The sequence below is a fragment of the Rosa rugosa genome, chromosome 2 (assembly GCF_958449725.1).
Source record: "Rosa rugosa chromosome 2, drRosRugo1.1, whole genome shotgun sequence".
In the NCBI taxonomy this organism is placed as follows: Eukaryota; Viridiplantae; Streptophyta; class Magnoliopsida; order Rosales; family Rosaceae; genus Rosa; species Rosa rugosa.
The window spans coordinates 32339102-32355805 of NC_084821.1; the positions used below are offsets into that span (position 1 = coordinate 32339102).

At 37.8% G+C, this 16704-nt stretch overlaps 2 protein-coding genes across 2 annotated transcripts; one reads left to right on the forward strand and one right to left on the reverse strand.

The window, feature by feature from the left end:
* Window positions 1-5610: 5610 nt before the first annotated feature.
* LOC133733320 (T-complex protein 1 subunit eta-like) lies at window positions 5611-10770 on the forward strand. Its single transcript, XM_062160965.1, has 14 exons — window positions 5611-5763; window positions 5859-6119; window positions 6201-6326; window positions 6416-6619; window positions 6709-6878; window positions 6967-7102; window positions 7517-7633; window positions 7785-7904; window positions 8001-8099; window positions 8185-8274; window positions 9404-9485; window positions 9713-9801; window positions 9938-10012; window positions 10345-10770. Exons 1-14 carry the CDS (start codon window positions 5749-5751, stop codon window positions 10444-10446), a joined length of 1686 nt encoding a protein of 561 aa, XP_062016949.1. The 5' UTR covers window positions 5611-5748; the 3' UTR covers window positions 10447-10770.
* Window positions 10771-11488: 718 nt separating this feature from the next.
* On the reverse strand, window positions 11489-16116 carry LOC133732939 (NADH--cytochrome b5 reductase 1-like). The gene is made up of 9 exons (XM_062160551.1): window positions 15819-16116; window positions 15104-15245; window positions 14871-14961; window positions 14707-14784; window positions 14478-14558; window positions 14303-14392; window positions 12613-12678; window positions 12051-12137; window positions 11489-11975 (listed from the first exon to the last, which is right to left on the reverse strand). Exons 1-9 carry the CDS (start codon window positions 15925-15927, stop codon window positions 11883-11885), a joined length of 837 nt encoding a protein of 278 aa, XP_062016535.1. The 5' UTR covers window positions 15928-16116; the 3' UTR covers window positions 11489-11882.
* Between the last annotated feature and the right edge of the window lie 588 nt (window positions 16117-16704).

The window sequence follows — 16704 nt, forward strand, 5'->3', positions numbered from 1 at the left end:
TATGTGCTAGTCTGTTTGATCCTTTGTGGTTTGTTTGGTCCGTTAACTTAGATTTAAAGTTGGCTTCTCTGCTCTTGCATGATTGTTTTGGTTGATGATTCAAGCCAGTGTGCCACTTGGTGGTTGCTTGCTGGCATCAGGTGGGAAGTTGGGAACAGGAAAAGCTGAAAAAAGATTTCTACACAACCCTTTGTTGTAAAACACAGCACATTTATCCTAGATTTGTTCATGCAATATGCCTACAAATTAAGTCCTTTATTTGGGGCATAAGAAGAAACTAGCAGCTTTATCGCATTACTTGCTTTAGGTGCTTACTAGATTACTAGTAACTAGGAGGAGAGTGAAATTTTTCTAGTAAGAAATGATTGTCCAAGTGGCAAGCATAGTGAGAATGATGATAAAGTTGATGCTGGTATATGAATATGATTTGAAACCAGGGCTGAGGTGAAGTACGGGTGGGGTTTGCTCAACAAAAACAGCAACTTTCATCCCTTTGTAGCAATAGCCTCGGCCGCTCAGAAAGTAGTATGTCTTTGCCTCTGTCAAGTTGAACACATCACGCCCGCCTCGTGTAACATTGTATATGTATTCTTTGTCGAAGCAATTCTCGTAACTGGTCTTGTTTACCTCAAGGACATTGTAGATATGTTTGTCAAACCCAAAATCTGAAAGGAATGAATATTCACAAGATTAGCAAATTAGAAAACCAAAACAGGTGTGATTTTGAGAGAGAGATACTTACAGAGCCAATCGCCTACATAGAAATGCTCTTTACTTGACCAATCTGTGAAGTTAATGTCGGGGGCCCAACTGAACCTTCCCCCTCCAACCCTATGAAGGACTGGCTCCCTGGATTCAACTGCATGCGACATTAGTATCATCATTATTACTATCACTAGCATGGTCATCAACCACTCAACTCTGTTATTCAAACCCTCCATTCTCAACCCTAGATAGCTCAATCTCTCTATCTATCTGTGGATTACTTGTTGGCTTTGCTCCGTTGAGGCCATGGCACTTAAGAAGTGGCAGCACATGCATGTTTCATGCAAATAAGGACGGAGTTTCTCATCCCCAAAGTGTGTAAAGAGTCATTGAAACTTTGGTCTTGTCTTCACTCTTTGTATATGGCAACCATATCTGTGTGATTTTTTACTACCTACTTTCTTTAGAGTGGTTGTGTGATCCATTTCTTAATAGTAGTCCCATTTTCAAACCCTTCCAAGGGGTGCCCATAGTTTCTCCAAATTAATGTAGCTAGGTACCCAAGGAAGTGTTCAACCAAATCAGTGTTAGTACACTTAGCCTGAAGTAGACACCCCAAGAGGGAGTGAAGAGCCAGCATGAGTCTCTAAAATGTTGAGGCTAGAACGCTTGATTAAAGAGGACAAAAAAAGGGAGCTTCAAAATCTCTAGTACATCTCTAGACAACATATATAACTACCAATCTGATAAAGTGCCAACTAAATTGGTAGAACAAACACATTAGGGCTATCATTTGGTGTGATAATTATTGAACTGACCGAATACCATCCGATATTTTAAGTTTGGTAAACTGATTTTTTCGATAATCGATACCGATGAAACTGAAAAAAAAAATTACCGAAAAATCTTGTTTGGTTTTAGTAAATATTAAATTTACCGATTACTCAAATATTAGCTACATATCTTCTACTTTTTAATACGCACACATGTATGTTAAGAAATATAAGCATAAAAAAGACAAAAAAAAAGCAGAAAAACTCTAGTCTACCGCGGTTTTTTTTCTCTCCAAAACCTTAAGACGCGGCTAGTCTTCCTGCAAAGTGTATGCCTGGTCCGACGGCAAGCCCTTGTGGTGGCGTCGTCGGACGGGCCAGATGGAACCTCTTGTCCGATGATGGTGGGTCCAGTCGAGAAGCAGGCGGCAAGGTGATGGCGCTTCGTTTCCGGGCGCCTAGAGGAATGCACAATGTTGGGCAGCAGCAGCAGCAGGCTGGGCTGGGGTCGCCTTTCCTTAGTGTTGACGTACACAAATTAGTGTATCAATTTAAAACCCTATCAATGTAGTAAGAATAAGTAGGGATCGTTCTCAACCGGGGATTAGGGCCTAATTAATTCCTGAAAAATTATATATTCACAATATTTACGACAATTATAAAAGGGGATTTAAAATTTATTTAATCTAATTTAACAACTAAGTAATATACACATGTGACACATCAAAACCAAGAATCAAATAGAATTAAATGAATGGAACAAAAATAATATGTAATTAACTACTATTAACACGTTGGCAAGGTTTCAAATATCAAATCACGAATCAAAATATATCCAAGCATAGAATCGATCAAGAACAAACCATGAACGCATGCATAAGTTCTTATTATTTCCCTTAGTTAAATTAACTAGATGAACGCACTATAGTTAACCCTATTAATCTTGCAATTACTAGTGGTAGCTAATCACCAAAGACAATCTTAACGCAGTAAACACATTGAAAGTTTGATCAATTCAAGTCAAGAACACAAGTTAGAACGCTAATCGAGCATGCAAGACTCATTGTTAATTCACCTAAGTATTTATAGGTTTTCCACCGAAATTATTAAAGCCTAGAACGCTAGCACCTTAATATGGATTCAATTACATGTTTATCAACCTAAGTATGCATCCAAAGATCAATTAACACATAAAAGATGAGATTGAAGTTCGAAATTAACAATCATGCAAGAACACTTTGAAATCGCAACTTTTAATTTGAAATCCTAAAACCGAAATCATGCTTCATAGTATTTGGAAATCACATAACTAAATTCAATCTTTCATCCACCATAGAAATCGCAAGTCATAATCCAAGAACATAAAACCAAATCGCAATTTAATTAAAACCCGAAATAGTTTTACATAGTTCAAAACCGAAAAACAGAAAATAGAGTTCCATGGTTACACTTTTCGATCTTCAAGGACGCAAGAAGCTTCAAAAGGTGGTGGAATGGATAAATGCTACGGCAAAGATGCTTGAATTGATGAATGGATGCTTCACGGTCTTGAACTTTGGATTTCTTGAAGTTGTCGAAACTTGGAAGAGAAAGGGGAGTGTTTGTGGCTTTTGATTGTGAATTTTGTGGTGTCCCTAATGTCTTCACAAACTCCCTTTATATAGTGAACGGCAAAGGATAGGGTTCCCTTGAATTTCTCTTGAATTGCATCACTTCGACCAATAGAAAAATAGCATATGAAGTAGAGAGCAAGTAACCTTTCTTTGGCCGAAATCTTCCATGTACTTAGACATATTTTCGGCCTCCCTTGTATGTAGAGTCATAAATCATTCTTATTCCTCTATTTTCTCTCATAAAGTCCCAAGAAAATCCAAGAATATCCCAATATATATTTTGCCGAAATCTTTTGATAATTCCTTTATTTTTCACGGCATAATGCATGTAGAATGGGCCTATGACTCGTCCAAAACGTCAAGAATGATCTAGAGACTCATGTGCAAGTCATATGCTTCAAACTTCGGGCCAAACTCTCCCAAAATGGGCCAATTCAAAATCCATTTATATTGTTGCCGAAATTCCTTCAATACTCTAGAACAATCTTGAACTATCTTAAGTCATCTTCAAGACACAGCATCTCCTAGCACCACCAGGACTCCTAGTGTCATCAGGTTTCCTAGTCCAACTAGGATTTCCTGTTTTAGATTAGGAAAGTTTCCATTTCTCCATTTCTTTATCATTTCTGCGCCTTATTTCCTCGCCTTCATTTCCATCATTTCTAGCTCTTCTTAGCTCATTTCCTACGTTTGGAGCTCAAATGTACCTAAAAACACAAAACTAAGTCAGAAATGATATTGTTAAGAGAATAACTAAGTAAAATGTAGAGAGAAATGCACTAAAAACATAGAAAATATTCGTCCGATCAAGTGTTAGGGGCCGCACTTGTAATGTCGCAAGCAACCTTGTCCAGGGTCATTAGTCAAGCCTTTGGTTGGTTTGCTTGTGTGCTAGGGATGTTTTGGTAATTTACAAATTATGTAATTTATTTTATTTAGCATTTAGTCTCCTTGGCCTTTTTCATGTTTCCTCCTGCCTTGTTCATGTAAGGCCGATATGCTCTTTGGGGAGGGGTTCCTAGTCGGCATAGTTTGGACTACGGAACTAGTATAGGTAATCACATGTACTTTTGCCTCCCTTGCCGTCTTACCATCAATAAAAGAGGAATTATTCAATCATCTGTGTCCCGTGAGATTGCTCTTTGATATTTCCTTTCGATTATTCATTGTTCTTCGTGGTTGCCCAACGTTTATATAATTGTGTTCTTGCTTGTCGCTAGCACTATTTTAATATCGTGTGGCTTTCATTATTCCTTGCAAGGTACTCACTTGGCTGACTTGCTTGCTAGCAAATGCCGCGCGGACTGCTTTGCTCATTGCAAAGTTCGGCCCGTGACACTTAGGGAGGAACGCGGATGGCCTGGGGGGCATTTTGAGGCAGTGGCGCGGGGTCGAAGATCTCCGGATGGTGACGACGGGGGGTGACATCGTTGCGAGCCTCTAGCTTCAGATCGGATTGGGTGGACCTGATTTGGTTTGGGAAGTTTGGTTCTGGTCTAAGGGGGAGTGGTGTGCCATGCTGGCCGGAGTTAGGGGGCGGGGGCGCTGCTGCCGGTGGTGGGACAACATGGGAGCCGCTGATAGGAAGGGGGCGTCGTAGTCTTTGCAATCTGCTGATCAGACTTGGGCCTGTTGGTTCTTGGATCTGGGCCTTGGTCCTAAAGCCATGCTATTTTTCTTTAATATTTTACAGTATTTTACTTTTTGTAAGATACGGCTTTATGCCGACAATAAATCCCTACCACGTTTTGGTAGGGCGAAGTGGGCTTGGTCCCAGTATGCATACTCTGTGTGCTTTGTCTAGCCTAGCGAGGCGGCGAACTGTTTGGTTGATCAAATGGACGCAACCTCCTAGTGGCAGGATGAAATTGAGTGCCGCTGGATTTTTTTCCGTGCTGCAACATAGTGGGAAAACTGTGCTATTTGTAATGATGATTCTTCGTTATAGAGTTATCTTTCAGGTATGTCACCGTTATGTTAAAGCAAATGGAGTAACTATTCGTGCACTCTTTGTTAGTTTATGCTTGTTAGAATATATAGATTTTGTGGAGAATCTTGGTATTATTTCAGGATGTTATCTTTATGCTTATTGTAATCTGGGGTTCAGGCTCTACGTCCCCCAATGTATTCTACAATTTCATTAATAAAGGCTTGAGGGCAGCCGCACCAGCCTCATTTCAAAAAGAAAAAAAAAGAAAAGAAATATAAGTATAAATAAATTTATAATACTATAACAATATTACTAATACTAAATTAATAGTACATATATTTTAATGAACTTAGAAAATAGGTCATATATTATTGAGTAACTCGGTAAATGATCGTTAGATAACTAGTTTGATTGAAAATGGATAAAGCTCAATGTCATATGTGCAAAGAAAATTGAAAAGTAAGTAGATGAACACAAAATTTATGACTATTTATAAAACTGAAAAAAAAAGAAAAAAACTATAGTAATCCTTCATTCTAGTTTATATTTGGTAGTACTTGTTGTAAAATTAAATTGGTAATACCAAAGACAGTAGAAAAAGTGCCTGAACTCACTAAACCCTGGGTAGTCCTCTCTCGATTCTCCTTTTTACTCCCCTCCTTCACTAACACTCTTCTCTCTCTCTCTCTCTCGTCTGCTTCAACATCCATCCTCCACATCGTTAACAATGGCGAGTATGCTGGTACGCTCGCCCTCTCTCTCTCTCTTTTTCACTGGTATTAGTCGTCGTCACTGTTATCTAACTCTTGTTGTTGTTGTGAAAATGAAATCAAACAGCAACCGCAGATCATACTTCTGAAGGAGGGCACGGACACTTCTCAAGGGAAGGCGCAGCTGGTCAGCAATATCAACGCCTGCACGGCCGTCGCCGACGTCGTCAGGACCACGCTCGGCCCCAGAGGCATGGACAAGCTTATTCACGACGACAAGGGCAATATCACCATCTCCAACGACGGTGCCACCATCATGAAGTTGCTTGATATCGTTCATCCCGCCGCCAAGATCCTCGTCGACATCGCCAAGTCTCAGGACTCTGAGGTATCTCTTCACTCACTTTTCGCCTCTCAGATTTCATTTTACGAATTCCAATCCCTGATAGATGGAGAATTTTTGGTCTAGGTTGGTGATGGAACAACTACAGTTGTTCTGCTTGCAGCCGAGTTCTTGAACGAGGCCAAGCCTTTCGTGGAGGATGGGGTGCACCCTCAGAATTTGATCAGGAGTTATCGAACCGCTAGCTATTTGGTACTTTTTGGCAGAATTGATTTCCCTCTTATTTCTATGTATGTTTGACGTGATGCTCGCTCTGATCTTTGTGCATTTTGAATTTACAGGCGATTGAGAGAATCAAACAACTTGCTTCCAGCATTGAGGGGAAAAGCCTCGAAGAGAAGAAGGAGCTACTAGCTAACTGTGCTGCTACAACACTCTCTTCAAAACTCATTGGGGGAGAAAAGGAGTTCTTTGCACAAATGGTTGTGGATGCCGTCATTGCAATAGGTGATGAGGATCGTCTTAACATGATTGGAATAAAGAAGGTAGAATCTTGGCCTGGCTTATATGGAAATAGAAATAAAGTTGGCAGCATAAGTTTATTCTGAATGATTCAATGGTTCTACTTCTACAGGTTTCTGGTGGCAACATGCGTGATTCCTTTCTAGTAAATGGCGTTGCCTTTAAGAAGACATTTTCTTATGCCGGTTTTGAACAGCAACCAAAAAAGTTTCTTAATCCGAAGATACTGATACTAAATATTGAATTGGAGCTTAAATCCGAGAAAGAAAATGCTGAGATAAGGTTGGGTCATGTTGCTCCTTTTGAAATGTGTTACTTAATGCCTTTAATCAATTTTTGTATTTGACATGATGTTTTCAATTCCTTGCAGATTGTCAGACCCATCCCAGTATCAGTCCATTGTTGATGCTGAATGGAATATTATTTATGACAAGCTGGATAAGTGTGTGCAGAGTGGGGCTAAAGTTGTTCTTTCACGGTTGGCTATTGGTGATCTAGCAACACAGGTGATGCCTCCTTTCTCCGTGTTAATTCTCCCTCTGGATTAGTCCTTTGACCCTAGGGTGACAAACTTTTGAACACTCGTTTACCTTGTAGAGAGGAAACTAATATCCCAGAGTAAAAGAATGGAGAATTTTTCCCTTCAGTTGGGGTGATTTTATATAAAACTCTCATTATTTAATGTCACCTATCTCACCTGCTGCGGAAATATTCCTGTTCTCGCTAGAAAATTTAAATGCTATATTTGTCATGGTCCTATTTTCACAATATGCTTGTGTATAATCTCCATCATTGTGGAAGTTAAGTGGAAATCTGCAATACCTTCAGCATTTTTCGGTGTAAAGTAAATAGTATCTTCATAACGATATAAAGAAGAGTTTAATCAACAAATAATTAATGCAATTTATTTGGGTGAACAGTATTTTGCAGATCGAGATATATTCTGTGCTGGCCGTGTGGCTGAAGAAGATCTGCAAAGGGTAGCTGCTGCAACTGGTGGCACTGTGCAGACATCCATTAATGATGTTATTGATGAGGTTGTTATGTCACATATTGTCACACTATAGTTTCATGTACAATTGCGAAGTTTATCTGTCCTTAGATTACTATGCAAGTGCTTCCTTTTAGTTGGGCATTATTTCTTTTGTTCTTAGTTGATACTCACTTTTTTATTCTTCCAACTTATAGGTCCTTGGAACATGCGAGTGTTTTGAAGAAAAGCAAGTTGGAAATGAGAGGTTTAATATCTTTAGTGGATGTCCATCTGGTAGGACTGCTACAATTGTTCTTCGTGGTGGAGCTGATCAGGTATGGCATTATTTAAGTTCTGTTTCCTTTTTAAGTTTGCTTCTTTTTTTTTTTCAATGCTGATCTCTCTGACTTACTGTTGGATTCTTATATTAGTTCATTGAAGAAGCTGAGCGTAGTTTACATGATGCGATCATGATTGTTAGAAGGGCTTTAAAGAATTCAACTGTAGTTCCTGGGGGTGGTGCTATAGATGTACGTGTTTTGGACTCTTAGTAAGACCTGCAAAGTTTATCTGAAATGTTTACCTTGTTGATTGTTTTGTTGTGTTTGGTGGCAGATGGAGATCAGCCGTTACTTGAGGGACAAAGCGCGTGAAATTGCTGGGAGGTCTCAGTTTTTCATCAACTCATACGCAAAAGCTCTGGAGGTATGCATTTTTGGGCCTTTTTGTTAGAGTGGCTGTTCTTCATGGTTGTAAACATAGCTAGTGGTTATTGCAGTGCAAATTAAATTGCATGCAATCTAGGAGTAATAGAAACATTGGATGTATAATCTGGTCAATGCAACTTTTTTCTTTCTTTCTTTTTTTGGGATCATGGGATGGTAAAGCTTGGGTAGCCATCAATTTCCAATTTCCAGTTTCCCTTGTTTAAAAACAAGTAGATGAGGTTCTAACTTGTAGAAGTATCTGGGTGGTTGTTAATCTTGCTTTGTTTTGATCTTGATGAGGTTAGATAGTAGTACATTCAGGGCAGGTGGATAATCTTGATTCGAAATGGCAACTGTATTTGCTGGTTAATTCATTACATGGAGATGGATCATTCTCTTTGAAGGCTCTTCTTTTCCCCTTTAGACTGTATTCCAAGAACTGCACGTAATGCACTTTTTGGGGCTAAATTTTCTTAAAGCCTACAATGTAAATGATTTGTTTTAGCTTGGAATTCATAATGATTTTTCACAAAAAAGAAAAGAAAAAGAAAAAGAACGATTGGGCAGGTTTGGTGAACCAGGAATTTATGGTCAGCTACCCTTGGAGTTATTATCAATGGTTGAGATTAAGATACTTAAATATGTTAGTTTAACCTCTAACCCTTGAATGTTAAATCCAAGTGTGGGTGATCATAATTTATTGGTCATTAGGTGAACAAGAAGACATTTCCTCAAAATAATTTTTCTTAATCCTAAATGATCTTAGTGCCTCTGTTTTAGGCCCTAATATTTCTTCTCAAATGGATGGTTTAATATTTGTCAAACTGCCTGGGACTGAATTGATGTGTTGTAAGGTAGATGTCTCTTCAGTTCTCATGCAACTCTCAAATCCTTGAGTTTTTTTTGTGGGGTTAACTTTGGACCTCATTCAACATCAAGAATGAGAAATAACAGTAGATGTATGTCTAGTTTTATATGAATTGTTTTTCAAGGTAAGAGTACCAAATTTTTTCCGCTTATGCTGAATAATGAATTAGAAATACCATGAATGAGAGTGTGATGCTGCGATACTAATAATTGAGTGGTGGTAAGTGGTCTTAATTAGCTGTCCTCCACCTATGTTGCAGGTTATCCCACGACAGCTATGTGACAATGCGGGATTCGACGCGACTGATATGCTAAACAAACTAAGACAAAAACACTCGACAGGTGAGCTCTCATTTTGTTTAGAATTTTCTATTTTGTTTAATTAATAATTTTCTTTGGATAGCAAATATAATCATTTATTTATTCAATTTGCTATATATTACTCTTTTTACTGAAAAAAAAGGATTCAGTTCGTATTGGAGCGTTATATGGAATTGTTGGTTTTTAGCATTTATGTTAGGCATTCGATAATTGTTTGCCAAAAGATTCTGAAAATAAATTTCTTCTAGCTGAGGGTGCACCTTATGGAGTTGACATTAACTCTGGAGGAATTGCTGATTCGTATGCTAAATTTGTCTGGGAGCCAGCAGTTGTAAAGGTATATGCTTGTTATTTTAACAGCATAGATGTAGTAGTGCATAGCCACATCATAGAGTGCCCTTGTATTTTTCTCTTTTTTCCTTTTTCTTTATAATGTCATTTGGCACATGAAATAACAGTGTCTTTTACTGTAGATCAATGCTATAAATGCTGCTACTGAGGCTGCTTGCCTTGTTTTAAGTGTCGACGAGACAGTGAAAAATCCAAAGGTATGTGGGTTCTATTTACTGTTTCTAGGTGATTATGTTTAGTCACACTTTCATATTTCCTTGACAGTAGCTTGGTCATCCATGGTCATCATGTCAATAAAATTTTATCCCTCTGCATTTGGTCTGAAGGAGAACAGTTTCATTTTTTGTATTCTTTTTTTTGTTAGAATTTAGAATGGATTCAGGATTCTTGAACTTCTGCTGTATCGAGTCATTGAGATATTGGGCTAATCAATTTGATACTTACAAATAACATATAATTTAACTTTATGTCTTTGTATTCTTATATAGAACAACTCAGCTGTTTATTGCTTAATGTCACTTGAATGCAGTCTGAGAGTGCCCAGGGAGATGCTGCTGCTAGTGCCATGGGAGGTAGAGGTCGTGGAGGAGCTGCTTTTCGTGGTCGTGGGCGTGGAATGCGAAGACGATAGTCACAAGAGTATTTGTCCAAGTATCAGGCATGACCAAGCAGGCCGGGTTTTATACAGTTTTGTCATCGTCATTGATGGTGTGCTTTGGAGTTGTACTTTCATTTGAATCAACTGATATTGGGGAGTGTAACTTGCATACATGGATGATTTCTCATAGCATGTTTATGTTAGGTAGCAGCAATGTGTAGGTTGAACCAACTTTAAGTTGAGAGTGCACATGTGGTTTTGTATGAACATTTTCCCTCCCCTAGTGGTTTTGTATGAACATTTTCCCTCCCCTTCTCTCCTTGTTTTGTTGATTAATGGTGAGAATTGTTGCACATGTGGTCGCTTCTTTCATTGAATCTGTAGTCTTGAATTTTAAGTTTGTGCTGCATGGTCATTCTTGACTAGGGTTTGTTTTTATCTCCTAGTTTTGAAATCCGAATTGGGCTGTCTCATAAGTCATAATCAAAATCATGACAAACAGCATGACTAACATGCACAAGTCATATGCATCTAGGTGTTGAATATCATTGAACCTAGCTGTAGGTTGTAGCTGTCCCATAATTTTCATGTAAGTGCATCATATTGTTGGGTATCATCTCCGTTACTGTAGCTAATTGCAATTGTCTAATGAGATGAGTTTTACTCCACTTGGCGGGGAAATGCAGATTCTTGAAGAGACATACTATGTCTCAAAAGAAAGAGGAAAAAAAAAAAAAAACCCTTGTCCAGAAAATGTTGAAGAAGGCTGGAAGATCAAACCAATATGAAAGATTAACAAGATTGGGGTGTTGTCTTCCGTCTGTTTTTGTCCATTTGAGGTTGTGAACTGCAAATAAAGTTTTGTAGGTGTCAACCTGCGATGTACATAGACCTCGGCTATCTTCAAGTTTCTAGTGTACGTCAAGGTCATTGAGCCATGCCATTCTCGGCTCCGCAAGATCATAATGCTCCAAAATGTCAGCAACACCCTAAGATCTTGACGCTCGACTATATTTTTCCCAAGCAAACATTGAATCGTTGACCAATGCCACCGAGGTTGGTGAACCCAGCCATAAAACAAAAGGAACAAGGAAGCAGCATCAACTCACAGATTTAGCATCATGCGGCAAACAAACATTAGAAGTGCCGCAAGTACAACAGTTCATCTGTTTTATAGCTAAAGTTTTGTAGTAGTAATACAATTGCTGGCATTATTTCAATTAACAAAAAAAGAAAAGAAAAGAAAAGAAAAGAAAAACACTAAACATGATGATTCAGTTCCTGCAAAATATGAGTAACTTTGAAAATAGATAATGTTGCCTATTTCCGGTGACTTCATCTTTACTGGAGTATTCTTTCCTTTACCCACAAAGAAATCAGATGCTTGTTGTGTCGTGAATGACAGTGCAATAATCTCTTAACATAAAAAATAACGCCTTCAAGATGATGACAGAAGCTCCATCAAAGCCTTAAAACTGGAACTGCATTTCCGAACTGTATCCAAGACTGTCCAGGTTAGCAGCCATAGCCTTGTTCATAGGTGGTGGTCCGCATCTTAAAATCTGGAAAAGATAAAGGTTTAGCATTATATGCTATATGAGAATGAGTGAGTGTGAGAGGGTGATGATAAGAATTACCTTAATATCGGGTGCTGGTGCAGGGCAGTGAGTCTGAATAATTTCTTTTGATATGAACCCAACACCACCTTCCCAGCCTTCAGGGGGCTGAAGACGGTATTTAACATTAATTTTGTTACCAAAGGAAAAAAAAAGCACAGCAGATTTCATGCAATGATGCAAGTCAAGTTTTTATGAGATAAGACATGGAAAAACAAATTAAAGTGTTTATGCCTAAGTTTTGGCTATCTATATACCATAAAAATGTTTTCGAGGTGCATAAACATACATTTTATGAACTTATACGAGATCCTGGTAAGAATTTACAATACAAAAGTACTTCCTGTTCATTCCACTCAAACAGTGTCAAATTCCAGAAAACTTCATAACTTTTTGAAAATGGAGAAGATATTAGACAGGTTTTAATCAAGAACCTAGTTCTCAACTTCTCATTATATAATTGGAAAAAGAGACCTGAAATGAGTACTGTTGTGAAAGAAAGATAGAAACAAAAAATGCGACTTATTAATCGAAAGTTCACAAATCTACCACTGCAATCAAAACCAAATAATAAAAACAATACCTGATTTAAAACATAATAAATGTTGAAACGATTGGGAAAGTTAATGGCTAGATTATCCAGCTCTTCCTGCAAAAACAGTTTAACAAAGTTAACAATAAATAAAACCACCGAGGTCTTATGAATTCTAGGACATGAAATTGCCTTACTACGTGCATGCCACATTTGCAAGAAAATGGTGAACAGAAAATCCAAGGACAATAAGGAGGCAAATTAAAACAAGTATTAGACTCATAGAGCATGAGTAACATCAATTGCATTACCATAGTCTGAATAGAAAGACAAAATCATTTCAGAATTCGTGCAAAAGCCAATCATATCAATTGCTTCTCAACTATGTCTATGCCGTTTTTTTTTTGTCAGAATACTAGTGCCAATTTGTGGGAAAAGGGTCCTTAACAGAAACATACAGTGAAATTAGCACAGATCCCAAGCTTTAAATAATGATAAGTTGGACACACTCCAAGACTCCCATACTACGTGATGATCGCCTAGATATTCAGGCAACCAAGGGAAAACTAGTGCTAGCACTAAAAGATAGGTGAAACACAACTTTGCATGTGAACTTTGTCACCAGTTCACAGTAATTAGCATATAGCACATACACTGTTACTAACCACTCAATAAGTTTTGCCATGTATATGTAGATGACAAATGGTTCAAGATTCACCATTGCTAAGGGCCCTTTGGTTACACTGAAATTTTTTGTTTTTCACCTTTTATTTTTTATTATAGAGGAAATATATGCTGAAATGAGGGAGAGGAAGGACAAGCGCACAGTACATAAAATGATGGCTAAAAAATTATTTCAAATGGGTCTCATTTCAAGTGAGTTGCTTAAATTCTTCATATCTCCCTACACCTCACTCCGTCTTCTCTCCTCTCTCCTGTTCTATCTTCTAAAAAGAAATAAAAGACACCAGAAATGAAAGCTTTCCCAAACTGGACTAACAGTTTTGGACTGTATATCAACAATGTACCAATTTGGTCAACAACCAGCTAACTTATTAATGTTTAGTACATGCCCTGTAAAGACCCAGAACAAATGGAATCCTATCAATCTGTAAAGATCCATGCTGAATCATGTTATAACAAAAATGCTAACATGACAACATATGCATGTCCCTAGGAAGTTACAATTGGTAGGCGGCCAAATTTGCTACATATATGTAAAGAGAGAACATAAAGTTCAAAAACTCATATATATACATACTAACATTCAAAAAAAAAAAAGATTGAAGGAAAAGAAGTGCAGAAAAATGTGCAGCCCAAGTAAATTAAAAAGCTTTTACACTGTTTTCATAGCACAGTACGGTCAGTTAACTTTCTCCTAGGCCCAGCTATCTTCTATGAAATTATGAGACCAGGGTGTAGCATTTTTCTTTTTCAACGCCACTTTAAAGATCTAGAAAACTAAAACAGTATTCTTAAGTTCGGGAATGGTTCTCAGTAAGTGTTAAATTTTTCAGTACGAATTTTTCTGCTTATATAAATGCTTAGTGATGATACAAATTTAAAATTAAACTAGTAGTAATTTACATTATTGTTGGTCAAGTGCCAGAAGTGGTCAATAGGCCTTTAACATAATACTGAAAAATTATTAAAAAAAAACAGAGAGAGATAAAGCACAAGGACACATAGATACTTTGGGTATCACAGGTGTTGACCAAACAGAAACTACACATATGCTTACTTTCAATAGAATGTCATCATATGTGACATTGCCATATATGAGATGTACATTCGTTCTGTCACTGGGATTTTCCATTATGGCTCTAGCAACCTGTGAAACCAGAAAGAAAAATAAACTATAAAAGCAATTTTTGGATCAAAAGAAAGCTATGTGCAAAGCTCAGACTCCATCATACCTGGAACATTGGAGTGATGCCAGTGCCTCCAGCTAGCATCCCAAAAGCTATAACTTGGTTAGGCTGATACTTGAATCGACCCTAGAGGCATAAATTTAAACACCATTAAGTGTTGGTAATGGCATATAGAGAGGTGCTGTTTAAGTGTTGGTCTCTGTTGTACTTCAACAGTGTACACCTTGGTTCTTTGCAGTTAATATGTAAGCCTGATGAAGGGGTATAAGTTTACCTTAGGTCCTTTTACAGCGAGATAATCACCTTCACTCATGACTCGAAAATGGTGAGACATCCTTCCTTGGGGATACATCTATTAAAAAAAAAAAAAAAAAAAAACATAAAAACTATGAAACCAATATATTAGAATTTAGAGCATAGAAGTTATTCGTGAGAAACCTTTATGACTAATTCAAAGTATCCAACATCTGTATCCAAAGTGGTTGGGGTATATGCTTTGATAACTTCTTCATTAAGACTATCTTTTCCTCTGTATGAAAAAACAGTCAGTTAACAGAAAACTCTCATGCTGGATACTAAAACACCAATTGTAATACAAGTATCAGTCATGTCCAAACTAAGTCTGATCTGTTGAAAAAAGAATGACTGTACAGAAAATAAATAAATAAAACCTGCAACTTATATGCTGTCCAATAGGCAGACCGAACACTGATGTTGCTGTTGGAAGAGCAAACTTAAACTTAGCCACATTATGGCTGAGCTGAGTGCGTTTAACAAGTTTGAATTCCTTGAATTTCTCAGGATCCAAGCAACCTAACCAGACAGATTGTTAGGCATATTCTGAAAACGCATACGCATGGAAACAAACTTGATAACACTGGAGTTCTTGTGGTTGGAGATACGAGCTTAAAGTAAAGTCTAGTAAATGCCAAAGAAGCTAAAGCTAAAAGAGTTAAAGTACCTGATCAAAAGACTTTGGATTTAGCTCATATAATTCAAAGAGGGTAAATAACTAGAAAGTTGAAACCAATCCAACAACATACTATTAGTTAAGTGCAGATTATAATTAAAACATTGATATAGACATCAGTTGTCTGCAATTAGCTATGTTAAATGTCTTTACAAAAAGGGTCTCATATAGTTGATCCCAACTAGTAGGAATTAAGGGTTAGTAGAAATGAGTAGTTTAGAGAAAATTAAAAACCCATCACCTAAATAGCTCAATCAAAATCAAATTCTGCATTCTCAGCAAGTGTTAAGATGACATCTGAACCCTCTTATTATCCTTAAAGCACATAATAAAAAAACAGCTAGATTCTGGGCAAATAAGTCGTAAAAGGGAAAGAGTAGGAAACAATGAAGCTATGTTTATTAAGAGAGAAAGACCTTTTGGTTTTCTGGTGACGTAGAAATAGTAGGCCGTACCAACACCAATGGCGACTACAGCCACGGCTATGCTTAGCATTTCTGCTCTGTGACTCTGTAACACAGCCATTGCTTTCTTTCAAATCAAAGCACCCAGACGGGGAGAGAGAGAGAGAGAGGATTCGGAACAAGGGCACTACTCCCTCTCTCTCTCAGTTTCTCGTCGTATGGAACAAACAATGTTGGATGCAGTTTTGTGTGTTATTTCTGCAATTGCCCGCAATCACAAAGTCGTCGTTTGCGGATGATAATAGCTCACGTAAAGTGATATCGGGCCCGAGCCTTCTTTTATCTTTTATTTTTCATTTTTCATATATAAAGAATTTACAACAACTATTTCTCACAATTTATGAGTCGAACCGGGACTTCCTTTTTTTTTTTTGAAAAGGATTTGATTTTATTAGATATCAAAGCCATGAATACAGGCCAGAATCTAACATGCACTTACATAAGAATCCGGTGAAATCCGGAGAACCTATCTAAGCTAATACTAAACTCATTAAAGTCTAAAGGGACGCTCGCTGGATAGCAAGCCTAAGCAAGCAAGAACAACCTCGCTATTCTAAGGAAAAATCATTCATCTAGTCTAATATGCCAGCACGTAATTGTAGTACAAATACAACTAGAAACATCTTAGAAAAAAGCTCATAGAGATTACTCCAACTTTAGAAGGCTTGTAACCAGATGTCTAATAGCAGAGACCTAGAAAAATGCTAGTTCCTTCCCCTTAGGGTTGGAGCCAACACCCTCCTCGGCCTCTTCCGGAGTCAACAACCTCGGCAACAGGTTGGTCTTGCTCTTAATAACGGAAGTAATTGCAACAAACTCAACCAGCCCAAGCTTGAGC

What these genes read in the sequence shown, in the direction of transcription:
- LOC133733320 (XM_062160965.1), top strand. An exon ending in CTGGGGGTGGTGCTATAGAT is followed by an intron (nt 8,100 to 8,184) that starts GTACGTGTTTTG and finishes GTTTGGTGGCAG; the next exon opens with ATGGAGATCAGCCGTTACTT. An exon ending in AAGACAAAAACACTCGACAG is followed by an intron (nt 9,486 to 9,712) that starts GTGAGCTCTCAT and finishes AATTTCTTCTAG; the next exon opens with CTGAGGGTGCACCTTATGGA.
- LOC133732939 (XM_062160551.1), bottom strand. Translation starts at nt 15,927, where the DNA reads ATGGCTGTGTTACAGAGTCACAGAGCAGAAATGCTAAGCATAGCCGTG. An exon ending in GGACAGCATATAAGTTGCAG is followed by an intron (nt 14,962 to 15,103) that starts GTTTTATTTATT and finishes TTTTTCATACAG; the next exon opens with AGGAAAAGATAGTCTTAATG. An exon ending in TCGCTGTAAAAGGACCTAAG is followed by an intron (nt 14,559 to 14,706) that starts GTAAACTTATAC and finishes TTATGCCTCTAG; the next exon opens with GGTCGATTCAAGTATCAGCC.